Raw genomic sequence first — 27,334 nt, 5'->3', positions numbered from 1 at the left:
AATCTTTGACCTTCATCGTAATTATATTGAAGATGTCATTATTGTCTTTTATCCAGCACATTTGGGTCCATTTCGCCAATGTTGTGTGCAATGATTGTCTTTTCTCTCTATTCCTTCTTTTTTCAGACAGGCACGACCAAACAACACTATGAGCGATGATAATAGGCATGTCACATACAGCTTAAATGCCCCAGCAACTTTCCTGCTCACCACTAGCGGTGACCCGTAGTTGGGCGCCTGCATATTCAGCTCATCTGTTCTTTCATCTCTGTTGGTGTTGGTCATTGGTCAATGCACTGCATAAGTTAGAACAGATTGATGCTCGTAGGAAGTATTGATCGGTTGCTATCTTTTGTGCTTGTTTGCATGGAGGAATCATCCAAGATGGGACGAGATATATGGTTCCTTTTAAGGTCTTATTTAGGTGCATGTGTATCCACTTCAATTCACATGTATTGAAGTGGATTGGAGTAGAATTTCATTCAAATCCACTTCAACACATATAGATTGAGATGAATACATACAGATTAGGCCTGTAAGATTGTAAGTAACTGCTTGCACTGCATTGTGTTTGGATGTTAGAATCGGATCCGTCTCTCATGTGATTCACTAGAAATAGCTCCAAATAGTGTTCAGCTGCTTGAATCCGAAACGTTTCAGTTCCTCGTTTCCTTCAAAAAAAAAAGTTGATACATTGTATGTTTCAGTTCCTTGTTTCCTTCACAAAAATTAGAAACTAGAACATGGGATACGTTCTGAAAGGATCAAGATGCCCAAGAGAATGTTGTGTACAAAGAGCAAGTACAAGGCAACTAGGCCCAAAGCAAAAACAAGGAAATAACTAAGTAAAACTATCTCTCCATAAACTGGTTAAGGTGCTTCTGCTTGTTGCTTTGGCTTTGGTACACACAATGTAAAGTTCATCTTTGAAGTTTCTTTTCCAAAGTCCAATGCTTTTCTGACCATTATAAAAAATAACACATTATAAAAAATAACACTATTTCAAGTAGTTCAAATAATCCAACATGCCTCGTGATGACTATTTCTCTGATGATGACACCGTGAAAGGCACTCTTTGAGGGTGCTTGGTTAGGGGGTGTTAAAGTTTAACGGATATTATAGTATTTTTATCTTATTTAAAAATTATTGTTCAGTCATGAGCTAATTAGGCTTAAAAGATTCGTCTCATAAATTTCTCTCTAGTTGTGTTTTTAGTTTCGTAAATAGTCTATATTTAGTACTTCATACACGTGTCTAAATATTCGATGTGGCACACGGTAAACTTCACCAAACAAAACCAAACAGCGAAGTCACGAACACTGGGATCAAGAAAAAGAATAATGATGCAGTGATCGATACAGTAATCCAGTACGTGTATCGTCCATTATAGCTGGGACTATGGGAGGCCCTCCATGCATGAATTAATGTGACTAAAATTTACCAGGAATCGACCGACAATAATCTCATACGCCGATCCACACCCACGTGCATGAGAGTATATTATTATGCGTCCAAAAAATGGTGATCTTGTCGATACACACATTATGCGGCATGCATATTCTTGGATATATAGATGTCATCATCATCTCATCAGCCAGCGAGGAGGAGAAGATGACGGACGGATGATGCGTGTGTGGTGGGTGATTGACGGATGAAGGAAGAAATGTTAATTACGATGCTGCAAACAATAACAAAGAACAAGGAGATGAGATGCGCGCGCCGCGCATGGAACACATGACTAAATGAGGAGTTGAGGACCTACATGTACACGACGACGACAGCGCCGCGGCTGCCGAGCCTCGCCAACCAACACCACTGCATCAATGCAAGCTCCGTACATACATACATACATACATACATAGTATATATAATAATTGCGTATATTCTAGTATTATACTAGTGTCTTGTGTGTCTTTTTCCGCTGGCTATATGATTGAGAACTACTAATAATTTGTGAAAGCCTGTTCTCTTTTCTTTTCAGCCGTACTTTTTTCTATCAGCGAACAGTGTTTTTCTCTTACAATAAATCAGTCAACAATAATTTATTTTCCAGATCAGCGAACAGCTCCATGATAACTCTAAAACTACTACTACTACACACAGCAACTGTAGCTCATCAATCATGTACGAGCTTGCTAGCACGAGTAAGTGGAGCAAGAGTAATCAAGGAGGAGGAGGAGGATGATGATGACAACGACGCATGGCGGACATGGCGATGAAGTTATATATATTAGCTATATATATGTATATCTCCACAACAGATGCCTTGTTCTCTCGTAATTCTATCATATATTAGATCGATCGACTACGTGCATAATAATAATCACCCGGCCCGATTGTCGCCGAATGACAGGATTATTAATTTGGAATACTCGATGACAATCGCAGACATTACATGTGGGATGAGATAGTCAAAATGTCAGATGGATGACGATAGGCCGAATATACTGTGCCGATCGATCGAGATGCCTGATGAGATATGCAGATGGATCAAAGGTGCGGCGGCCACCGGTCGTCCCAACAAGCAAGCCGCATATTCGGCGTTCCCAGCTAGCGTGCCTGCGCCGGCTGCCTTTGCCAATCACGCGTGGTTCTCGGTTCTAGAATTACGAGTACCTGTTTTCTCAGTGTCTGACCATCACCTAATTTACGATCAACATACTGCCAGGCAAGCACTTTCCTTCCTAGCAAGTGCTAAGGCCTTGTTTACATCCAATTTTTTTTGAATTTCGACACTGTAGCACTTTGTTTTTATTTGACAAACATTGTCTAATCATATAGTAACTAGGCTTAAAAGATCCGTCTCACGATTTACAAATAAACTGTGCAATTAGTTTTTGTTTTTATCTATATTTTATGCTCCATGCATATGCCGCAAGATTCGATGTGATGGAAAATCTTGAAAAGTTTTTGGTTTTTGAGGTGAACTAAACAAGGCCTAAACTTTACTCGGATGTTTAGATAACAATTGAGAGAAGTAAATGTGAGCTAATTATAAAACTAATTACGCAAACCAAGACTAATTCATGAGATGAATCTATTAAGGCCTTGTTTAGATACACCCAAAAACCCAAAACTTTACAAGATTCCCCATCACATCGAATCTTGCGGCAAATGCATGGAATATTAAATGTAGATAAAAAAGATAACTAATTGCACAGTTTACTTGTAAATCACGAGACAAATCTTTTAAGCCTAGTTGCTCCATGATTGGATAATGTTTGTCAAATAAAAACGAAAATGCTACAGTATCAAAATCCAAAAAGTTTTTGGATCTAAACAAGGCCTAAGTCTAATTAAGTCATGATTAGCACATGTTTGTTGTAGCATCATATGGGCTAATCACGAATTATTTGTACTTAATAGACTCGTCTTGTGAATTAGTTTTCATTTATGTAATTAGTCTATTTTTAATTTAATACACCTAGTTAGTGTCTAAATATCCGTTATGACATGGACTAAAGTTTAGCCATAGGAATCCAAACACCGTAATCACCAACGCGTGGAGTGGTGTCAATGTCAATAATGCACCGCCTTCTATATACCTCCTCGTTCCAAATTCTAAGGGCTCCTTTCGAAGGTAGGATTTAAAAAATATAGGAATAGAAAAAATATATAAATAATATAGGGCTGCATGTGCAAAACAAAGGATGTAAAACATAGAAGTGATGATTCATTTTGCAGAAATATCAAGATTGAATAAAAATAACACCAAATGCATGTGTTTGCTCTCTTTGGGTTTGGGTAGAACAAGCCATAATTGACCATTGGTTACTAGCATCAGCATTCAACTCCTCATATTTGGTGCATATGAATTTTTCCAAGAGGTATGAGTGGATGTTACAAATCCTATGGAATCTACACATAGCATAGGAAATCCTATGGAATAGTAGTGCTTCCAAACCATAGGATAGGAAACTTTCCTTCACTAAACAGTACACCCCAATATTTTTCCTTCAAAAATCATGTAATCCAAAGGATCCCTAAGTCATATAACTTTCTCAAGAGTCGTCAAAGCATTTCAAGTCTGATCAAATTTATATAATAAAATAATAACATTTATAGTATTATTAGATTTTTTATTAGTTATATTTTTATAATACAAAATGTCATAAATCCTTGTAATTATCTCTATAATTTTGAACAAACTTGAGATGATTTGACTCTCTAAGATAGTTGGAATGACTTTATGATTTGGGATGGATGGGGTACATCTCTACTAGTCTGGCTTCTTTTAGGATTAAATGGCCTCATTTGCTCGTGCTCTCTTTGACACCACTCGTGGATATATCTACCATAGACCATGTTTCACATTGCTTTGTTCTAGAAGGAAGCGTCTTAACCCTGAAACAAAGAAGCGTTTTTTCGAACCTAGGCATAAATTTAAATGCAACAATTTCAAAAAAAAAAAAAACTCGCTCGTATATTTAGCAGCTTCCAAAAATAGATTTACTTCTAGGAAAATAAAAATATATCCAAAAATATAGAAAAAACACAAATCATTATAATTGATGTCTTATTGTATTTTGAAAACTTTCTAAAAAAACAACACACAACCATTACAAAGTGCATAGCATAAATGCATTTTACATTAATATATGTCATATTCATGTCGATTGCATCTCATGTTTTTGTCATAGCCCATTTATATACCAATCATCATGTTTCCAGAATTTTCTAGTTTTTGATATTTCCCCATTTTTATAGAGTTAAATTAAAAATTTCTAGAGATATTTTGACAATGTATAAATATTTTATTTGGATTTTTTTACATCCAATATATATCTAGGATTTTCTTAGATGTTTTTAGAATTTTTAAGACAATGTTTATGGTTTAAAAAATAATCAAGTATTTACTGGATTTTTATTAATAATGGATGAAACCACATTCAAAACCACTTCAATCCATGGCAAGAGGTAATTTGAATGGTATTGGGAGTTTAGAGGATATGAAATGCCTATAAAAATTTTAAAGTTCTAGAAAGAAAATCCAACTATGACGATAGCTTAAGAGTTTTTTTGAGCCAACGATAGGTTAAGAGTTTTTTAGCAGAAATAGCTTAGGCCTTGTTCAGTTCCCAAATTTTGTGTTTTTGAGTAGTGTAGCACTTTCGTTTTTATTTGACAAATATTATTCAATTATGGACTAATTAAACTCAAAAGATTAATCTCACAATTTACAGGCAAACTGTGTAATTAATTTTTATTTTCATCTATATTTAATACTCCACGCATATGTCTTAAGATTTGATGTGACGAGAAATCTTGATTTTTTTTTTTAAAAGTAAACAAGGCCTTAAATAGTTTTTCCTTACGTGATCGCAATTGAAGCCCATGAACAGTGACGAAGCCACAAACATAGCCCACATATATCCTGAAGAGGCCCAATGGCCATAACGTCCGTACCCGCATCTGGCGGTCTCAAGATTAACACGCGTCATCCATCGGGAGCTCGTTCTAGGGTTTTGCTTCGACACCGCTCCCCGCTCGTATATAAACACCCGGCGCCGCCGTCCCTTCCCTCTCGCTCCGTCGCTCGCCTCGGGCCAAACCCTAGCAGGTATGCTTCCAGTGCCATGGCAGCCTCCTCTCTTGCTGACGGCTCGATTCGCGAAGTCGCATGTTTCGGTGCCCTATCTGTTGTCCGTTTCACCGTATCTGACCCCTCTCTGTTTTTTTGTTGTTCCTTCTACAGGGAGTCGAGTGAACGGTTGCAGCCATGAGGTACTACTGATTTCCCCTTCTCGTTGCATCTGCTGTGTCGTGCATCGGTTCGTACGGTAGAAATGCCGATTTCGTGTAGGATTTGAGTGATATGTAGTTGTCTCGTCGATTGCCATGGTAGGATTTGGTCCTACAGGGGATCTTCAATCTTGCCTTTAGGAGATCAATGCCTTAGGTATTTGAGTTGTGTTTCATTTGATTATCATAAGCTATATTAAGGATGATAAGAAATCTAGGAGCCCCCTTGTATCATGCTTTGATTAGTTTATTATGCTTGATGTAGCCGTGGTCTTTCCAATCTAGACCTGCTAACGGGGCGGCATTAACCCTTTTTTTTGGTATGGGTTCTAATATGTGCTGTGGGTAAATGAGTGGAAACTTGTTTTACTATGTCGTGGATCGGGACGGGTTGGGTTTACAAGAAACGCGAGTTGGGGCGGGTCAGTAAGTGGGTTTTGTCAGCCCCTACTGTGTCTGTGGGGAGCCAGGGGTGGGGCCGTGTTGCTGCTCAAGTGGGCGGCGGCGAGGCTGAGCTGTGGCATTACTGGTGTGGCACCAGCCCCCCACGGAGCCTAGTGTGGGCAGCCCTCTGCTGGAGGGCCACTACACTGTAGAGGAGGGCGGTAGGAGGAGCACGCCTCTGTGCAGGAGAGGATGTTCTTGTCAGTCGTCTCCTCCCATACGCTGCCGCTGGCAGCTTGCATGGAAGGCGAGGAGTACTGCCATCAAGCCCTCATCCTGTGCACTTTCATCAGCGATTTGTCTAACCTATCTCTGCAGTGGTTCTTTTTTTTCTGCTGCATTGCTCTTTTTTTTTCCTGGAATAGTGATTGATTTGGAAATGAGGTGTGACTGTGATATGGATGTGATCACATGGTTTCCACCACAGCTCTCGAGCTCTTTTCTACAACAAGATAAATGCAGGATTTAATGCTGGCTGGCCGTTGCTAATGGCCATCCAGTTTGGCTTTTCTGTGACAGTTTCTCTTGTTTTCTGAAGAAACAAATTTTTTCAATAAACTGTGTGAAAGTAAAAATTTGTATCCTACCATCTAAAATCGCTGCTGTGTGTTATCAGAGGATGGATTTTGGATGCCTTGCTTGGAAATTTATATTTTTGTTCATCTGGATTAGTTTTCTCCATGATTTAGAACAGCCTGGGGATGGATCTTTCAGCAACCAGAGAGCATCAGTTAGCATGCTCCATGGGTTAAATGGCGGGTGGGTGTTGCGGAGCAGGTTGGGGTGGGTGCTTGATTTAGATTTTTGGGTAGGGTTGGACATAACAGGTTGACTCATTGGCTGTGGGTTGGGGTGGGGTTAGACCCCATTAGCAGTCCTATTCCAATCTGATTCTTTGAAAGTCGGGTCCAGCTGTTAGTTCATTCACATAATGAAAATGGATTTGAGATAGATTCAGGTTGTTGTCTAGACCAGTTGACTCATAGGCTATGGGTTGGGTTGAGGTTAGACCCCGTTAGCAGGCCTAAGTCCAATCTGATTCTTTGGGTGTTGGCTCCAGTTAGTTCGTTCACAATTTACATAATGAAAATGGATGTGAGATAGATTCAGGTTGTTGTCTCAACACATGATATAGATTCACTTAGTTTGCTTATTATGATTGATTATTCTGCAGTTTTTGCCTTCTACAATTCTCCCTAGTATTGTTCCCAACCAGATAGATTATCTTTGTCTAATAAATTCTGTGCACTGATATTAATGCAGTAAGTTGCAGTCCGAGGTTCTCAAGGATGCCATCTCTCAGATTGTTGGGGATGCCAAGGAGAAGAATAGGAAGTTCACCGAGACTGTTGAGCTTCAGATTGGTCTGAAGAATTATGATCCACAGAAGGACAAGCGTTTCAGTGGCTCTGTTAAGTTGCCCCACATCCCTCGTCCAAAGATGAAGGTGTGCATGCTTGGTGATGCCCAGCACGTTGAGGAGGTAAGCAGGCAGTTGCTGGTGTGCTTGAAAATCTACTTATTTATATATTGAACATGCTTACAGTAGTACACTAGTAGTTTGTTGAACAGAAAAAACGCCAATGTTTTGAATTACTCAATTTCGCCTGGCATGTATGACTCAGTCCAATCTTGCGCTTGATTTCATTTGCATTAAAATCTGTATGTACAAATCCTGCTCAACTGTACGGAAGTTTGAGTGAGTGCTCAGATAGTATAATTGCCCTTGGATCAACTCTTCCTGACATAAACCATTTTACTTCATTTCCAGGCTGAGAAGATGGGACTTGACTACATGGATGTTGAGTCCCTCAAGAAAATGAACAAGAACAAGAAGCTTGTTAAGAAGCTTGCCAAGAAGTACCATGCGTTTTTGGCATCAGAGGCCATCATCAAGCAGATTCCCCGTCTCCTTGGTCCTGGTCTTAACAAGGCAGGCAAGTAGTCCATTTCTGACATAATTGTTATTTGCATTCTAAGCTTGTAACATGCAGTGCTGTTTCATATTTCTGTGCGTAGTTTTGCATGATTTTTCTGTTTTCATTCGTTTATGGTATGCATTAGCGTTCCTCCTATATGTTAGTCTTACCTGCAAAGATTGATAATGACTTAATTACTTAGTACTTGTTGAAAGCCAATGTCCTGTCATTGTGTTAATATTAAAATGTTTTATTACTGTTTCTTTTTGACATTCTCAAAGCAATGTGTTAATATTAAAATGTTTTATTAGTGTTGCTATTTGACATTTTCAAACTCTGGGAGCTATGCATCTGAGAGCTTTTGCTAGATATGGTCTGCATTTCCTGCCCTTCTGATTGAATCATGTTGATATCACTACTGCAGGCAAGTTCCCTACGCTTGTTACTCACCAGGAGTCCCTGGAATCCAAGGTGAATGAGACGAAGGCTACTGTCAAGTTTCAGCTGAAGAAGGTCCTCTGCATGGGTGTCGCCGTCGGTAACTTGTCCATGGAGGAGAAGCAGATCCAGCAGAACATCCAAATGAGTGTGAACTTCCTTGTGTCCCTCCTGAAGAAGAACTGGCAGAATGTGAGTGATGCTCTAGTCACTGTTGCATCTTTACCTTAATAATTGTACCTGTTTTGTTTTACATCTAACGAACATTTTTTAGAATATAATCTGAAGGACTTGGTTATAACATGTTGTGATATATGCTTATGCAGGTGAGATGCCTTTACGTCAAGAGCACCATGGGGAAACCATACAGGGTGTTCTAAGCCTGCTCGATCTTTGTGAAGTCTGCTGTTTATGAATTATGATGCTAGGATTTTGAACCGAGGTTGTCTTGAACTAAAACTCTTGTTAGAGTATGTTTGGTTGGCAGGATATTGGAGTGGTACTAAAGCCTTTGTATTCTCTCTCTATATATATTGCTTGAGGCTCAATATAACATGCGTCTTATAACTCATTTCTTTTCTAATTTCATGGTAGCATGAGTTTCCACCATGGCTGCTCCGCCCTCGGGGAGATTGATCACCATTTCTAATAATTAATGCATTCATAAATATCCATGCATACATAAGTTTTTGAAGTTTGATATTGTAGCACTTTCGCTTGTATTTGACAATTATTGATTAACCATAAACTAATTAGGCTTACAAGATTCGTCTCACAAGTTATAGTTAGTTATTTTTTATCTATATTTATTGATTCGATGTGATGGTAAATTTTATAAATTTTTTGAACCTTGGGTGCATCTAAATAATAAGACCTTAGTAGCGATAGTTAAATGTCCTTGGCTGCATAACGTTGTGTTCATGCATTGTAAAAAGAAAATTAAAGATATGTTTTTTTCCAAACATTTTTAAAGAGCTGATACCCATGGCAGAAAGTATTTTTAGCTGATTTTTTAAGAATTTTTTTTTAAAAGAAAAACACTGCTGAATCAATCGCTGACATATTCGGTTTATAAACCTAAATGAACAAGGCGCATGCTCTTGACTTTTTAGGGTGCGTTTGTTTCGCTGGCCCACTCGGGCCACCGTGCCGGTTGCAACTGCAACCTGCCTTGTTTGACTAGACGCAGTTAGAGCAACTCCAGCAGAGTCCCTATTTAAGCCTTAATAGCTAAATATAGATGCTCAGGTCAAAAATCATACTCCAGTAGGATCTCTACTCAAGACTTCATATTTAGTTGGGACCCCAAATCCTCCCTGCAGCTCCAATATATTTAGTTGGGACCCCAAATCCTCCCTGCAGCTCCAATATATTTAGTTGGGACCCCAAATCCTCTCTGCAGCCCCAATTCCTGTTGGCCCAACAAACCGGCCCCCATCTGCTCGTTCAGCCCCGCGTCGTACGGTCTTCTCTGCTCGGGCGCGTCTCCCTCCCATCCGACGAGCGCGGCTATCCGCCTCACGTCTGGCGCGGCGGCCCACCTTCCTCGGCTGGTGAGCTCTCTTCCCCGCGACATCACCGGTGACCCTGCCGCTCTCCGCCGCGTGGGCTCCCTGCGCGCCACTCCCTCCTCGGCGCGAGCTCTTCTCCCTCGGTGTAGGCGCCCCCCGACGTGTGAGCTCGTGCTCCACGGCACGGGCGCACTGTCCCTCGCCCGCAATCGCGCTGCCCCACTGCTGGAGCCCTGCTCCGCCGTGCGGGCGCGACGCCCCTTGCCGTGTGGTTGCGCTGCCCCCTGCCGTGCGAGACCCTACTCCGCCGTGCGGACGCGACGCCCCTCAAGCTCGAGCACAAGCTCCAGTCGAATCCATCTCCGGCGAGCTCCATGTACAAAGGAAGAAGAGACAATGACAAACGGGTCCCATTTGTCATTGTCTGGCGAAATAGGTTTGAGGGCCTCAATTTGGGGGGCGTTGTTGGAGTAGAATCAAAAATATGAGCCAATAAAAATAGGAGGCAGCACCCAAATCAAAAGTAGAGGCCCTGATTTAGGTGCCACTGCTGGAGTTGCTCTTAGGAGGCCGGCTCGCACGGGTGATTAAAGCATCTAAGATGCTGCATCATAGAATCCTCTCTCGCTTCACACGGGCCAAGCTCGGCGCGAGCACAAGACGTGCTGCCTTCACCTCCCTCAGCGTTACCTCCTCGACCTCATCTTCTCTCCTCAACTACGCCACAAACAACCACTGTCTCAACAGAGGAGAGGCAAGCCGGCGAGGAGCGGGCTCTCCGCTTGAGGCCATCAGTTTACATATTAGATGCTCCGGATTGGAGTTTAACCGGTCAGCTTTATTCTTTTTCATCATATCTATATCTATTCTAGATCCCTCCTATTTTGTATCAGCCTAGAGCTATTCCTATTTTATATGATACTAGCAAAACATGCCCGTGCGTTGCGACGAGAGAAAAAAAACTAACATGTTCATAAAAACGACGATAGGATCGATATATATATTATTTATGTTTCACTCCATAAAACTTGAAGGCTATAATTTATTTTGTTATGACCATGACATCCATAATATAAGTTAATGTCAGCGACAATATGACAATACTAAGCCTCTATCAAATTAAAATATATTTTTGATGGATTTTTCTCCTATTGCAAAGCGCATAAATATTTAGATGCAATAAACAATAACTTTAATTAATTTTTATACTATTCATGTGTTCCTTTAGTTAAAATATCGAGTTTTGTGATCTTTTAGGACCCACAAATATACGTATTTGATCTATGATTAATGTCGACAAGGAGTTATGCAAACATGTCAAGGATTGATCTGTCCTCTGGTGATTATGACAGAAGACCTCTCTAGATTTTTCACATGCTAGTCCTAATCAGGAGATTCCAGATATACATTTATTTAAATTGGATTAGACAAAAACCTACTTAATATTTCAATTCATATTTTTTATCAGTTGAACCTTTAGCTAATCCAGCTTTTAATAAAATTTCTAATCAAAATTACATCCACAATTTAGCAGTAGAAATCTTTATTTCTTATGGGTGGATTTTATCAGTTGAACCTTTAGCTAATCTAGCTTTTAATAAAATTTCTAATCAAAATTACATCACAATTTAGCAGTAGAAATCTTTATTTCTTATGGGTGGATCAATGGTTCAAATATGAGTATGTGACAGATGAGGCATCAAAGAACCTGACCGCCCTCTCTAAAGGACAATCAAACTGAGATTTATATGGCCGGGCTGGTTTACATTTGGTTCGTCCCTTGTAATGTTTTATTAGTTTGCGACGAGTTTGTAGGCCACTATCATGACATATGTTATCATGCATGTATACACGTACCTGTGGAATTTCAAGACGCTCAACAAGGCACATCGGGTGAACCTGCAACGCTGAATGAGGTAAAAGCTTAGTGTTCATGTCATCGTAATCAGAGTAGCCATGCATGTGTGACCACGGGCCAATCTTGAGGTTCGCCACACACGACAGGTCTCCACCAGAATAAACCTTCAAATATGGCTGATTGGAGACTGTAAATTCCTCCAGCTCTAGGGCCAGCAACGTGAACATCTTAAGATCGTGAGTAGGTGTCGTCCATTCATCGATTTGTTATAGACACAGTGTACAGTTCAGGTGAAGCATAACAGTTGATAATCATCTCAATTTAGTGACCACAATATGAACACCACTTTGTCAAGGTTTACATCCAGTTCAGCATATGAACACCACATGAAACAGTTTATGGGCACATAATCTTTATCCCTACAAAAAATAGTTCACAAAGCCATTAAGTTTCAAAATGATGCACATAAGTTACATACTGCTAATTCAGTTGCCTAGTTATATGAAACTGAACACTACCAAGCAACATCAAAGTCATAGTGCTTTCAGTAGGAACAATTCAAGACTGCTCTACTTCTCTAAAACACTTTAGCAGTTTGTCTAATTTTCATGCCTAACAGAAACCTATTAGATTCTTGAATGCCTATCATGCCTAATAGAAACCACATAGTGGATACATAATTCAAAGTAAGTTGACACAACCGTTACACATGCATGCTCTCTATTTTCAGAATCTTAAAAACAAGGTAGTACTTGGTTTGGTAAACTGAAAATTATCAAATAACAGCAGCAATTCATGATTTCTGATGTTAGGTTCATAACAGAGAGTACTTATTGATAATAGAATGTAGGTCCCATATTTTTTCTTGCAGCACGGTTTGAGCAAACAAAAATGCACTTAGTTATAGGGAAATTAGCAATTGAACTTATTCAGCAGGTCATTGCAATCCATATTCTGACCAGTTTATCTATCTATTTATCCAGGAGTCAAAAGCTTTGCATATTCTGGCCACACACTATGAAATTATATAGCAGCAGATGATTGGGGAAGAAACGGAAACATCTTCTAACGATTAGGAAGAACTCTATAGCAAGAGATTGGCAAACAAATTAAGTGTAGGTGATTGGGGAAGAAACAAAGTTGTCGCCGTGACCAAGGTGATTGGGCTGCCGTCTTGCTGTTGCTGCCACGACCAACAAAGCTGGACGTCGTTGCCGTTGTAGCACCTTGATCTTCCTTACTGTTGCCGTGCCATGGGGCTCCGCCGCCGCCGCCGCCGAGATCGACACGGCGCACTACAACGCTGTTCTCGAGGATCTGCTCGTCATTGCGCGCCTCCGCGTTTCTGACAGCGTCCTCCTTAAGATGCACCGCCTGGGCCTCCTCGAGCGCAGCAGGATGGGCCGCCGCCGGGGCAAGCGTCGATGGCCCGCCTGCCTGAGCGAGCGCGCTGTTCCCATCCTCGCCTAGGCTCCGCCGGCTGGGGGATGAGCCAGGGACGAGAGCGGGCGTGAGGCAACAAGTGTGCTGGCAGCGATGGAACGCGAGTGCATATAAGAATCTGGCCAGATGAAAAAAAATCCAACCAAAAAAGAGGCTGAAATTTTGCCTCTATAATATATATATATATATATATATATATATATATATATATATATATATATATTATAGAGGCAAAATCCTAATTCTAATAGAACTCTGATCATAAATAACTTGAATAGGAATTCTAATCTACAACTATATGTACTGAGGTATGTAAAACAACATGTCTAGCGATAATACGTAGTCTGATTCTTAAAAGTGTTGGTTTAGCAAAAAAAGAATCAAGTTCTTTTTATCTTTTCTGCAAACTCCAGTTCGGAACTCAGATATTTTCCACGACCCAAAATCGCTCTTTCTCTCCATAAAATGTGGAAGCAAAATGCTGTCTTTTTTATTATATTATTTATATTATATATGTAAACAACATGTTATTAATCGAAGTTTAAAAAACAAGGACTTAGACATGGTAAAGCAGCCGGACATGATCGAAATCCATAGGGAAACTCACACCTCTCTATATATAAAATGAATTTGCTGCATCCAGCTAATCAAATCAAACAATAACTTACATCAGTCATTGTATTTTGTTTACGCTTCTTTTCCTATTTTACCTACCAGGATCACGCACATTTGTTGTTGTGTTTTTACAAACCCTATATTTAAACATGGAAAAATGTCCTTAAGTTTCTAAAAATTCCGATAAAAATTATAGGTATAAATTAGTATACAACAAATTCTAATAAAATATTTAGAACTCATATATGTAGCATCTTCCAAGAAATAGATTTAGCTCTAGGAAAACAGAAATATATAAATCTAAAAATACGGAAAATTCCCAAATCATTGTAACCGATGTATAAATGCATTTTTGAAACTTTCCACAACAAGAAACATAAGACAAAACCATCGCAAGTGCAAAGCATACATGCATTCAACATTAAAATATGTTGCATTCATGCTAATTACATCTTATATTTTTGTCATATAAAGTTTTTAAAGCCTCTTTATATATCAATCATAATGATGTTAGAATTTACTATATTTTTTGGATACCCCCTCCCCCATTTTTGTAGAGCCAAGTCTATATTTTTTTTAAAAACGTTTATTGGATTTTATTAAGAAAAATAGAATGAAACCACGTTCAAATCCACTTCAACACAGGAGGTAATTTGAATAGTCTTGAGAGTTTAGAGGTTAAAATGTTTGATTTTAAAGTTCTATATGAGGAAAATTCGACTATAACACATTTTCCTTATGTCACTATTGGAAGCCCTGATCAGTGGCAAAGCCACAAATATGGCCCACATACATCTGGAAGAGGCCCAATGGCCCAAAACGTCCGAATCCGCACATCCGACGGTTCCAAGATTAACACGCGTCATCCATCGGGAGCTCGTTCTAGGGTTTTGCTTCGACACCGCTCCCCGCTCATATATAAACACCCGGCGCCGCCGTTTCAATTCCCTTTTCGCCTCGCTCCGTCGCTCGCCTCGGGCCAAACCCTAAGCAGGTATGCTTGCCATGGCCGCCTCCTCTCTTGATGACGGCTCGATTCGCGAAATCGCATGTTTCGGTGCCCTATATGTTGTCCATTTCACCGTATCTGACCCTTCTTTCTCTTTTTTTTTTGTTGTTCCTTCTACAGGGAGTTGTGTGATCGGTTGCAGCCATGAGGTACTACTGATTTCTCTCTCGCCGCATCTGCTGTGTCGTGTATCAGTTCTTGCGGTAGAGTGCGATAGAAATCGTGTATTGTTGTCGAAGTTTAAAATAGCGGGTTATTGAAAATATAGGCAACTTTTTTCAGCAGCTGTGAAGGTACTACAGCGCTATGACAAATAGCATTTTTATGAAGAAACATGGAAAACACCAGTAATTGATGAAAATAAAACTTGGCATCGATGAACACAAATAGGTTTCTAAGGTTTCACAAAGTAATATTAGCAATATGACTTTACAACATGGTTCATGAAAGTCTAGCATTTAATTGTCCAACATACCAAATTAGTGGGCTAAGCGGGCGGCGCTATAGCGTGCAATAACATGGTGTTTGAAGGGCAATAGCGGGCTATATCAATGCTATAGCGTGCAATAGCGGTAAAACTTGTTATAGTGGCAAAAATAGAATAGCTTAGCTTCAAGTCTCTTTTGCCGCTATAGCGCCGCTATATCCCACTATATTTTTCTATGATTGTTGGTTGCCATGGAAGGATTTGGTTCCCTACAAGGGATCTTTTTTTGCTGAATCGTGCCTTTAGGAGATCGATGCCTTATGTATTTGTCTTCTGTTTCACTTGATTATTATAAGCTATGTTATTGATCCAAGGATGATAAGAAATCTAGGAGCACCTGTATCATGCTATGATTAGGTTATGCTTGATGTAGCCTTGGTCTTTCCATTCTAGGCCTGCTAATGGGGCAGCGTTACATTTTTTTTCGGGGTCAGGTTCTAATGTGTGCTGTAAATGGGTGGAAACTTGTTTTACTGTGTCATAGATTGGAACGGGTTGGGTTTACAAGAAACATGAGTTGGGGTGGGTTGGCGTGTGAACTCAGTGGTTTTATCAGCCCCGACTGCTTCCTAGGAGCTAGGGTCGGGGGCAGCATCGCTGCTACTGTGGGCAGTGGCGAGGCTGAGCTGTGTGGCATTACTGGTGTGGCACCAGCCCCCCATGGATCCTAGTGTGGGCAAGGCTATGTGGGAGGCCCTCCACACTGGAGAGGAGGGGCGGCAGGAGGAGCTTGGTGCTGGCGCTAGGGAGGATGTGCTTGTCAGTTGTCTCTTCCCACAGGTTGCCTCCAGCCTTGATCTGCCGCTGCTGGCAGCTTGCATAGAAGGTGACGAGCACTGCCATTGAGCCCTTGTACTGCACACTTTCATCAGCGATTTCTCTAACCTATCTTTGCTGCAGTTCTGTTTTTTTTATCCATTTGTATGTTGCATCGCTCTTTGCACTGGTTCTGTTTTTCTGGATCCATCTGGCTGCAGTCTGTTTTGTTCTTTTTGACTATATTTTCCCGGATTAGTGATGGATTTGGAAAGCGAGGTGACTGCGTGATATGGAAGTGATCACATGGTTTCCACCACAGCTCTTGAGCTCTTTCCTACAAGAGAAATGCAGGATTTAATGCTGGCTGGCCGTTGCTAATGGCCGTCCAGTTTGGCTTTTCTGTGACATTTTCTCTTGTTTCTTTAGAAACATTTTTTTTAAACAAACTGTGAGAGTTGAAATTCGTATCCCACTATCTCCAATTGCTGCTCTGTGTTACCAGTGGATGGATCTTGGATGTGTTGCTCAGAAATTTCTATTCAAGTTCATCTGGATTACTTTTCTCTATGATTTAGAACATCCTGGGGACGAATCTTTCAGCAACCTGAGAGTATCAGCTAGCATGCTCCTTGAGTTAATGGGGCTGGGTGGGGTGTCTTTCAGCAACCTGAGAGTATTGGCTAGCATGCTCCATGAGTTAATGGGGCTGGGTGGGGTGGGTGCTTGATTTAGATTTTTGGGTAGAGTTGGGCTAGACCAATTGACTCATTGGCTATGGCTTGGGGTTGGGTTAGACCCCGTTAGCAGGCCTATTGCAATCTGATTCTTTGGGAGTCGGGTCCAGCCGTTAGTTTGTTCGCAATTCACACAATGCAAATGGATGTGAGATAGATTCAGGTTGTTGTCTCAACACTTGAGATAGATTCACTTAGTTTGCTTATTATGATTAATTACTCTGCAGTTTTTGCCTTCTACAATTACCCCTATTATCATTAATAATTTGAATGCTAGAGGTGTTCCCATCCAGATAAATTATCTTTGTCAAATAATTTCTGTGCCCTGGTATTATTGCAGTAAGTTGCAGTCTGAGGTTCTCAAGGATGCCATCTCCCAAATCGTTGGGGATGCCAAGGAGAAGAATAGGAAGTTCACCGAGACTGTTGAACTTCAGATTGGTCTGAAGAATTATGATCCACAGAAGGACAAGCGTTTCAGTGGCTCTGTTAAGTTGCCCCACATCCCTCGTCCAAAGATGAAGGTGTGCATGCTTGGTGATGCCCAGCACGTTGAGGAGGTAAGCAGGCAGTTGCTGATGTGCTTGAAAATATACTTATTTATATGTTGAACATGCTTACGGTAGTACCTTAGTAGTCCATTGAACTGAAAAAAACAACAATGTTTTGAATTACTCAATTGTGACTGGCATGTATGAGTCAGTCCAATCTTGCACTTGATTCCATTTGCATTGAAATCTGTTTATACAAAACATGCTCACCTGTATGGAAGTTTGAGAGTGTGCTCAGATAATGTAAGTGCCCTTTCTATCTGGATGAACTCTTCCTCACATAAACCATTTTACTTCATTTGCAGGCTGAGAAGATGGGACTTGACTACATGGATGTTGAGTCCCTCAAGAAAATGAACAAGAACAAGAAGCTTGTTAAGAAGCTTGCTAAGAAGTACCATGCTTTCTTGGCATCAGAGGCTATCATCAAGCAGATTCCCCGTCTCCTTGGCCCTGGTCTCAACAAGGCAGGCAAGTAGTCCATTTCTGACATAATTGTTACTTTGCATGCTAAGCTTGTAAGATGTAGAGTAGTTATGCAGTGTTGTCTCCTATGGTGATGACACATTCTCAAAACTCTGGGATCTCTGCATGTGCGAGCTTTTGCTAGATATGGTCTGCATTGCCCGCCATTCTTATTGAACCATGCTGATATCACTACTGCAGGCAAGTTCCCTACGCTGGTAACTCACCAGGAATCCCTGGAATCCAAGGTGAACGAGACTAAGGCTACAGTCAAGTTTCAGCTGAAGAAGGTCCTTTGCATGGGTGTCGCCGTCGGTAACTTGTCCATGGAGGAGAAGCAGATCCAGCAGAACATCCAAATGAGCGTCAACTTCCTTGTGTCCCTCCTGAAGAAGAATTGGCAGAATGTGAGTGTTGCTTTGGTCTCTGTTGCATCTATACATACCTTAAAAATTGTTCCTGTTGTTCATTTAGGCCTTGTTTAGTTTGAGAAAAAATTTGGATTTCGCTACTGTAGCACTTTCGTTTGTTTGTGGTAAATATTATCCAATCATAGACTAACTAGGATCAAAAGATTCGTCTCGCGATTTACAGGTAAACTGCGTAATTAGTTTTTATTTTCGTCTATATTTAATGCTTCATGCATGTGCCGCAAGATTCGATGTGACGGGAAATCTTGAAAAATTTTGGGAACTAAACAAGGCCTTAATGAAAATTTTATAATATAATCTGAAGGACGTCGTTATAACATATTGTGATATATGCTATGCAGGTGAGATGCCTGTACGTCAAGAGCACCATGGGGAAACCATACAGGGTGTTCTAAGTCTGCTCTTTGTGAAGTCGTCTGCTCTTTGTGATATTAGGCTTTTGAACCGAGGTTGTCTTGAACTGAACTCTTGTTAGAGTATATTTTGTTGGCTGGATATTGGAGTGGTACCACCATAAGTATCCGGGCAGGTGTCTTGCTCCCAAGTCTTTGTATTCTCTCTATATATACTAGATGATACCTCTCGGGGATTTTGTCTCGTTATAGCATATCTCTCATTATTCATGCCACTGTAATATTCTGAATTAAAATTCTAATTACACCATTTACTCTTGAGGACTGATTTCAGCAAAGCCATCGGGGAGCACCTGCACAAAGTGCAAGAAAAAAAACTGCACCTTTCAGTAAATCTACACAGCTATGTTTCTAGTAAACACGCACCGAGAAACTACCAGCAAACTCTGAGGTGTGCTTTTGATGAGAACTGAAATATAAAGTAAATTATGTTACTAATGTTTCCAGAAAATATATTTAGACCTTTTGTTACTAATGTATTCACCTACACTGTTTTCTGACTCGGTTCTAAGAAAGCTCATAGCCCTATGGTCTCGTATCAACAACAAAAGGACACTTGAAGGTTAATAATCCAATCATCCTACATACGAGCAACAAGCATAGGTTCGATTTCACCATAACCGGAAGGATGGCAAATAAATATTGTATGTAATAACTAGTTTCATTCATGAACTCTCTTTTTTTAACAAAACAAAAACCACAGATAATCAGGTGACCATAACACTTAAGAGTAAATATTATGACACCAGAACCGGTACCATGATGACTTCATGTCTCCAGCTTCATTATGCACAAGGAATAAATAAATGTATAGACTCTTCAAATGGAATCCAGTACGGAGAAAACAATACAGTGCTGATGACTGATGGGATCTGTCTGCTTTGTTCAATATCCAATCATTTACAGCTAAACCCTAAACTCTAGGCCGTGTTTAGTTTCTGAAAGAAAAAATTTCGCGACATTGTAACACTTTCGTTTGTTTGTAGTAATTATTGTTTAACCATGGACTAACTAGGCTCAAAAGATTCGTCTCGTAAATTCCGATCAAACTGTGCAATTAGTTTTTATTTTCGTCTATATTTAATACTCCATACGTGCGTCTAAAGATTCTATGCGACGGAGAATTTTGAAAAATTTTAGTTTTTTGAGTGGAACTAAACAAGGCGTTATAGGGTTTAGGGTGAAATTCAAGCAAATGAAATGCAGGCATGTCAATACTGCTCGGTAGCCAAGACATTGGCTGAAGCAAATAAGTACTCCCTCCGTTAATACGCATAAATAGTATCATTGTATTAAGGCCTTGTTTAGTTGACCCTAAAATCCAAAAACTTTTCAAGATTCACCGTCACATCGAATCTTGTGTTATATGCATGAAGCATTAAACATAGTAAAAAACAAAAACTAATTACACCGTTTGCCTGTAAATCGCGAGATGAATCTTTTAAACCTAGTTAGTCCACAATTGAATAATATTTATCACAAACAAACGAAAGTGCTACAGTAGCCGAAATTTTTTCATTTCGGCAACTAAACAAGGCCTAAGTAGATAGAAACCTATGACAATTACAAGATTTTGACAATTAAGTAGATAGAGGCTTCTACTTCTCGTATCTTTAATTTCACAAATCATTTCGTCTTTGATTTCACAAAATCAAGGGATCACTTGACCCCAAGTCCCCAATTGCAACTCTACACTACAGGTACAAATTTACACATGAACAGGCCGGGGTTTTGTTTTTGGTCATCATTCAGGTTAACAAATTCCCAGTACAATTCAACAACCCTTGCGCAGGCTGTACTGCAGCTGTCTATACAGCGATACATAACACTCAAAGTGAAGCCGGAGTTCAGAGACTCCATCCGATCACAAAAAGCTTCCGAATCCAGATTATTCACTGCCCTGTCTCCTGAATTCTGAAACTCTGAATCCCCTACCATTACACAAATTCATCTTTACCCGAAGTGCACACCCCATCAATCCCATCCCCGAAGGACCTGCCGGCGCTGCAGGCTGCAGCATTTCTTGGCGGGATTATCGCAGCCCCACGTCTTGATTCTCCGTACTATCTTGCCTCGCTCAAGCCGCATCAGCCACTGGGGGAGACGCGGCGGCGGTGGCGGCTACCACCATCTTTGTTCTTGCTGCCGCCTTCCTTGCGCGCGGGCGCCTCGGGGACGACGCACCGGAACAGGCTCGCGAAGATGCGCGCCTTGATCTGCCCGCGCCGCGGCAGGGTCCGCCTCGCCGCCTCCTGCTGCCGCTGCCGCTGCTCCATCGCCGCCGTTATCGAGTGACGAGTGTGTGTGTGAGTGAGTGACGGCGGCAGGCGAAGGCTTTGGCATTTTTATAGGCGCAGAGGCAGAGCAGATGAGATGCAGTGGGGAAGAGTGGGGGCCAAGGCGCCAAAGCTTCCTTGGGGAGCAAGGAGGTTGCTCCTCTCCCAAGTTTGAAGAGTTCTAGAATCGCTCTGGGCTTGTACTCACCTTTCACACTGAAACCTACAACTACAAATAAACTGGCGAGACTCTACCATTACTGTGCAACACTACTTTTTAGTCATGAAATGGTTTTTTCACAACAAATCAGCATGAGCATCGGTCTTTTTTTTTTTTTTCGGTCAGCCATGTCAATCTGTCCTGCGTTCAGTCCAGAGACTGCGTCTTATGTGCAGTCAGTGTGCTGCTTTACCTCTGATTCAGCGCTTGTTTAGTTCCATTTTTTCTAGTTTTGGGTACTGTATCACTTTCGTTTTTATTTAGTAATTGTTGTTCAATCATGGACTAACTAGGCTCAAAAGATCCATCTCGCGATTTACAGGTAAACTATAAAATTAGTTTTAGTTTTCGTCTTTTTAGTGCTCCATGCATGTGCTGCAAGATTCGATGTGATAAGGAATCTTATTTTTTATTTATTTATTTTTGATGTGAACTAAATAAGGTCTCAACCTCCATGGTATCTTTTATCCACAAAAAAAACACCTTCATGGTATCTGGATGCACTGCCAAGTGACAACTTGCAGTGTGAAGAACAAAGTAGTACAGACATGGGAATAATCAGGCATCTTTGATGGTTACCAGCAATCAAAACTGGTTTACAAGAACAATGGTGACCAGCCAATCTGATGTTTCAGTGTTTGGGTGGAGTAGTCACAAAGCTGATCTGACAAAATTTTGGGACTACGACTGGCTAGATTCTGTGATCAGCAATCCAGCTGGCTTGCCATAGCAAATCATGCCCTTGTCTGGCTGTCCAATTCCTTGTCCATGGTCTAAGCAAAATCAGTATCTAGCAATGGGATTTGGTCTCCAGACAAGAACAGGAGAAGAACATTGAGATTCACTACTAATGCCAGATACAGTCATGGACCTTGCAAGTGCCCCAAAACAAGACATATGTTTGATAACTTGAACAATAATGCACAATCAATGAGCCACTAAAATACAGGCACACATGGGGCCAAAGTTGTTACAAGAAATTATTTGGTCATAAGAGAGCAGTTGACTTGAGTGACACACTACCCCTGTGACCCATCTATTCCGTTCACACAGGGAAAGAAAAGTCTTTAGTCATCAGCATGGACCAATTTTCTGTTTGCTACTGTCTGGATTCAAACACAATGCAACAGCAACAAAAGCAAGAGACAAATATAACTATCACGGAAGCGAACCAATCTCTTTTTACTGACCGACAGTGTGCAACAACACACAAGAATCAAAACTTGGAAACTGTTCAAGTCTGAAGGATAAAAAGTCTGAAGTTTGACTTGATCCAAGATGCTTCATATAAAGATGCAACTACCAAAGTCTTCGACATAACGCGAGAGCCTAGCTATGTTATTTTACAATTGCATTTGCTCTCTATATATTAACAAAATGTTAAAACACACCATCCTGATGCCTCCAACACAAGGGACATAAGCCAATTATTTAGGGCCTAGGAAACAAGGTTAGTTATATAGCTTTACATCTAAGCAAGATTCCTGTCTGCCTAGGGCTTATTATTGTATGGAGGCAATGATCTGTCTTGTTTGACTTGAACTTGTCTGTAATAAGAAACGTGATTCTCATGTGTCCATCAGTTTCCAATTGATACTTTGCACATGTCCTCTTGCCCGAACAGTCCCAACACTACAAACTACCCTTCACAGATTAATACAGCTAATATTCGATGATCACACACTGCAGTTGCTGAGAAGTGATAACATGCACAAAAGTTGCATCAGGAGCATCAACATGTATTGTGATTATAGAAAACCGACCAACATATTATTCTACCCATCCCAAATATTTCTTCGTTATAATGGAGGAATAAAGACTCGGAGAGCAGCCATTTAGTATACAATTGAAGAAAACCTCCAGAATGGAATGGACGTGGTGTTATATCTACTTGATTGCAATTGAAGCAATACTGCTATAGTTGGTTTAATACATGTAAAAATGTACAATACATACTTCCCAGTAGAAATATTAGTTTACAGCTCACCTCCTAGCTGTCACCTCTGCAGTTACTTGGGAGGAACAACTAGTGTATAGATTAGTAATGTCAAGACGATGATAATTGCCCCCACCAAGGTAAACTGGGGACTTGTCCACAGCATCAAGTTAGATCTTTCAGTTCTCTTGATTGGATCAACCTCTTCTGACAATGGATACTCGCTGCGCCGTGGGTTCCAGGTCACGTACTTGTTTGGTGAGAAATCAGAAAAGAGGGTCCTCTTCCCTTTATTCTTAAAGCTAGCCCATGCCTTGTCCCAGTCAGTAGAGGTTTCACCTGACGAGGAAGAAAAGAAATGGTTATTGCTACCTTCATAACGATATCTAAAATAAACTAAATATGTACAGATAAGTGCAATTTTTTTCTTGTTTAAAAAGGAAGACAGGAATGCTGCCATCTTAATAAAAAAGGAAAGTGAGAAGTTTTAAAAGGTATAGTGGGTCACATTTTTTTAAAGTTCCAGCTTACAGCTGCCTTGTATTAATAAGGAGAGTCAGAAATACATGCACAAGTTGTGCTCACATCGCCTCTTAAGCTGGTAGACCACCAGCCAGGCAAAAGAAAAGGAGGAGGAAAACTGACTACTCACTAACTGAGTTTACAACTAAAGTGGACAGAGGTCTGATGTTCGACATGCTCCAGGAGACTACTTGGTCATGGATTTCTGCAAAGACCGAGCTTTCGTTCTCTTCTCCCTGACTGAAAATTCTGCTGTTTCGTTGTTTCCAGATCGTCCACGCTACTAGGAGTGCGAGGGACTGGTCAGTTGCCTCTCCAGTGGCTGTCAGCTCTAGCCACATTTCGAGTACTGAATTCCAGTTTGCTGGATTCAAACTAAGGCATTTGCTCCAGCAGATGTCTGAATTACAGTGGGTTACATCAGCAGCTCTAAACGATCAAAATTTATACAAAAGGTTGAACTTCCTAATGCTAACTTCCTTGGAGCAATATCCTCCCTGATGAAGTAGCAGATTGTCTGGTTGTCAGATTTGATTTTTGAAACACTCTATATGGTTTGGTGTATTCCAATGGTTTCACAAGATTTAGACAACGATGCCACTTGCTTCCTTTCTCCTTTCCACTGGAACTAACACTAGAATCCACCACCACCACTTTTCTAGGAGGCCTTTTGCAATTTCAGACTAGAGCTACAGTTAGCCATGTACATCCAGTTAGATGTTGTCCAAACATCCTGTGCCAAGGAACAATATAGAGTATTATCCTTTCTGTTTTCAGGTTGATGGGAGCAAGGTTTGTGAATTAGTACAGTGGCCCATCCTCTCCTTGCAAGCTATCTGTGGTCAGAATTTTGTTCTGCAGGAGAGCCCTAAGTCATCTACTATTATTTTATTAGTACAGCAACAAAATTCTAACCATAAGAGGTTTCTGAGATCATGCATAACCTTGTACCATAACAACTATAAGATGGCAATTCATAAATCATCATCACCAACTATCCACCAAAGCAAAAGTATGGATAAGCAACATCAAAGCCAAGTATTGACTACTGAGCCATGTTTCAAATAGCGAGCTAAGGTCAAGGTGTTTAGCGATTTATAAACTGTAATTAGCGCACTTTAGCGGCAAAATAGCGGTAAAATTGAGCATGAACGCAAATAGCGGCACAATTTTTTCAAGCTATTTTGGGCTATAGCGACAAAAATAGCGGGCTATTTTTTTCTATGTACTGAGTCCAGTGAGTAGTAACTTCTTGTGAAAAGGGATTAGGTATTACCAAAAATAGTGCAAATTCGAGTTCCAGGACTTAACCACTGGATTGTGCACTGTAAACCTCACTCAGACACTCAGAGAGGAAAGGGAACACCAACATAAGGACAACCTACACAATTGGTGCATCGTTGATTTTTCATCGCCTTATTAGTAGAATTTCTTTTAGATCAACTCCATCAGTAGCACGTCAAACTCAAATGTATGCATATACGTTGTCTTAAGGTGTGCAGGCAACCACCAAAACCTGCACCCTCTTGAAATTGAGGCAAGCAAAGCAAGCATCATCCAACTCAAATCTTAGCACACAAAGCCCTGCGGCGATCAGATAAACAGATCACCTCATCAACCTACTAAACGAGGAAAGCAGGCGGTTGCATCCTGAATTCCTGATATGATGACTGGGCAACTTAAAACCGTACTGCATCTCTGATCGGCCATACTCACAACGCTAGACCGAGTGACACCGCTACTAGTCAAGCACGTAATCCACTGCGGCATTTCACCAAACACTTACGGTAGCAGCAAAGAACTTGACACGACAACCATCAGATCGGTGCTTACCTTTGTCGCTGCCGCTTTTGTCCGGGGAGCCTCGAGAGCAGCGAGGGACGAGCGCGAGGGGAGGAAGCCGTCGCGCCAAGAATCTCCCGGAACCTAGCAGTATATCCATGGATGTGGCTGCCAAAGATTCTATCAGCCGGGCAGGAATCTCGATCAGAGATTTTCTTTTCCCTTCTTCTTATCCCGGTTGCAGGGGGGAGGCGTGGCGCAGGGGTTCTGAGACAACGACAGGAGCAAAGGTTGCGCTTGCGTGAACGGAAGGTGCGAGAACAGTCGTACTGCACTGCCGCACTACGGCACCACTAGGCCTGGGCGCGATTGAGGGAAAGGAGAGTGCGACTCCAACTCCAACGGCGCGTTGGAGGAGATGCAGTAGGTGCCGTTGTGTTGAGTGGCGACGGAGGAGCAGCTAGCACCGAACTCCAGGTCTTGTCGGTCTTTGCCCAGCTCTAGCCGCAGTGTGTGGTTCTCCTCGACAAGCGTGGGTCAAGCCTTGGCTCTTCTCTCGCCTCACCTTGAGCCTCAATGATCGCTCGCAGAAATCGATACTTGAGTCAAAAACTGTCCACCTCTTCGGATTATATTAGGCCTGGTTTACTTCGCGAAAAGAAAAGTTTTAAGTAGTATTCAATTATAGTCTAATTAGGCTTTAAAGTTTCGTCTTACAAAATACATATAAACTATGCAATACATGAAACTATATAATTAGTTATTTTTCTAATCTATATTTAATGCTCCATATAGATGTGATGGCTGAATTTTTTTTAAAGTAAACAAAGCCGGCAGTTGTAAGTTGCAATCATGCATCAACTATCATGAATGGCTCTGCACTCCGCTATAGTCTTCCAGATGGGCCGGCACTGGCACGGCCCTAAAGACATGACACTAGCACGACATGGCCCGGCTTCCATCGTGCTCGTGCCTGGCACGGCCCGGCCTTAGTGTCGTGGCTGGGCCACAATGATAGCCCATGGGCTAGCACGGGCACAACATGGTTTTTGGGTCGGCACGAATTTAGCCTGATAATTCTTAGCCATTGGATGATCTAGAGAAACTTGTGGCCGTCCAATAAGAGTATATAATGATAAAAACCCTAACTTCTTCTCCCAATTCACAAAATCACTCCCAGTGGCCGCCGTCTTCTATGTCCTGTCCTCATCCCGTGCTCCTCCTCTTGTCCTCCTCTCGGTTACCCCGTGTCTTGCTGGACCTACTCCCATGATGGCTCTTCTTCAAGCAATAGTTTGTGCTTCAAGCCGGCCCTTTTCCCTCCTGAAACCTATCTTCTTGCCCCCATGGATAGCACTCGCATGGCGGCGGCGCAAGGCCTGTCCGCGGCTGCTACACGAGGCTAGTGCGCGTCCCCGGGGCACCTGCACGAGGGCGGTGCGCGTCCACGCGGCGGCGGCGGCGAGGGCGCGTCTGGTGCATCCGATTGCGGCACTCATCCAAGTTCGGCAAGGTGCGTTCGAGCGGCGGCGACGTGTACACGCGAAGACTGAGATGCAGCTTAGAAGTCACACATCAATGACGACGGGCCGACACAGGCACTGCAGGCCATCGTGTCGATCGACATGGCACAACACAACTAAGGCTTCATAGTGTCGTGTCTAGGCCTCGACATTGGCACGACAACACTATCAGGCACGGCACGCCGTATCGTGCCGTGCCTTACTATGCCCATGCCCGCGCCGTGCTGAGCGGCATGTTTGGAAAACTATACACTCC

The 27,334-nt window shown here is 41.5% G+C and overlaps 3 protein-coding genes across 4 annotated transcripts; 2 read left to right on the top strand and 1 right to left on the bottom strand.

Moving 5' to 3' along the window:
* On the top strand, positions 5,404-9,126 carry LOC110437055 (60S ribosomal protein L10a). The gene is made up of 6 exons (XM_021465156.1): positions 5,404-5,560; positions 5,696-5,724; positions 7,450-7,669; positions 7,958-8,123; positions 8,530-8,735; positions 8,870-9,126. Exons 2-6 carry the CDS (start codon positions 5,720-5,722, stop codon positions 8,921-8,923), a joined length of 651 nt encoding a protein of 216 aa, XP_021320831.1. The 5' UTR covers positions 5,404-5,560; positions 5,696-5,719; the 3' UTR covers positions 8,924-9,126.
* On the top strand, positions 5,508-19,080 carry LOC8057820 (60S ribosomal protein L10a). 2 transcript variants are annotated; one of them, XM_021465157.1, is made up of 6 exons: positions 5,508-5,560; positions 5,696-5,724; positions 17,300-17,519; positions 17,816-17,981; positions 18,177-18,382; positions 18,748-18,950. In XM_021465157.1, exons 2-6 carry the CDS (start codon positions 5,720-5,722, stop codon positions 18,799-18,801), a joined length of 651 nt encoding a protein of 216 aa, XP_021320832.1. In that variant the 5' UTR covers positions 5,508-5,560; positions 5,696-5,719; the 3' UTR covers positions 18,802-18,950. The 2 variants fall into 2 exon arrangements, with proteins under 2 accessions (XP_021320832.1, XP_002445683.1); XM_002445638.2 differs by lacking the exons at positions 5,508-5,560; positions 5,696-5,724 and adding exons at positions 14,920-14,964; positions 15,100-15,128 and having other exon boundaries at positions 18,748-19,080.
* On the bottom strand, positions 23,039-26,152 carry LOC8057819. Its single transcript, XM_002444549.2, has 2 exons — positions 25,607-26,152; positions 23,039-23,590 (listed from the first exon to the last, which is right to left on the bottom strand). Exons 1-2 carry the CDS (start codon positions 25,713-25,715, stop codon positions 23,325-23,327), a joined length of 375 nt encoding a protein of 124 aa, XP_002444594.1. The 5' UTR covers positions 25,716-26,152; the 3' UTR covers positions 23,039-23,324.

The sequence above is a fragment of the Sorghum bicolor genome, chromosome 7 (assembly GCF_000003195.3).
Source record: "Sorghum bicolor cultivar BTx623 chromosome 7, Sorghum_bicolor_NCBIv3, whole genome shotgun sequence".
Lineage (NCBI taxonomy): Eukaryota > Viridiplantae > Streptophyta > Magnoliopsida > Poales > Poaceae > Sorghum > Sorghum bicolor.
Note: the sequence above shows the minus strand (reverse complement) of the source record. Positions and strands in the feature narration are given on the sequence as shown.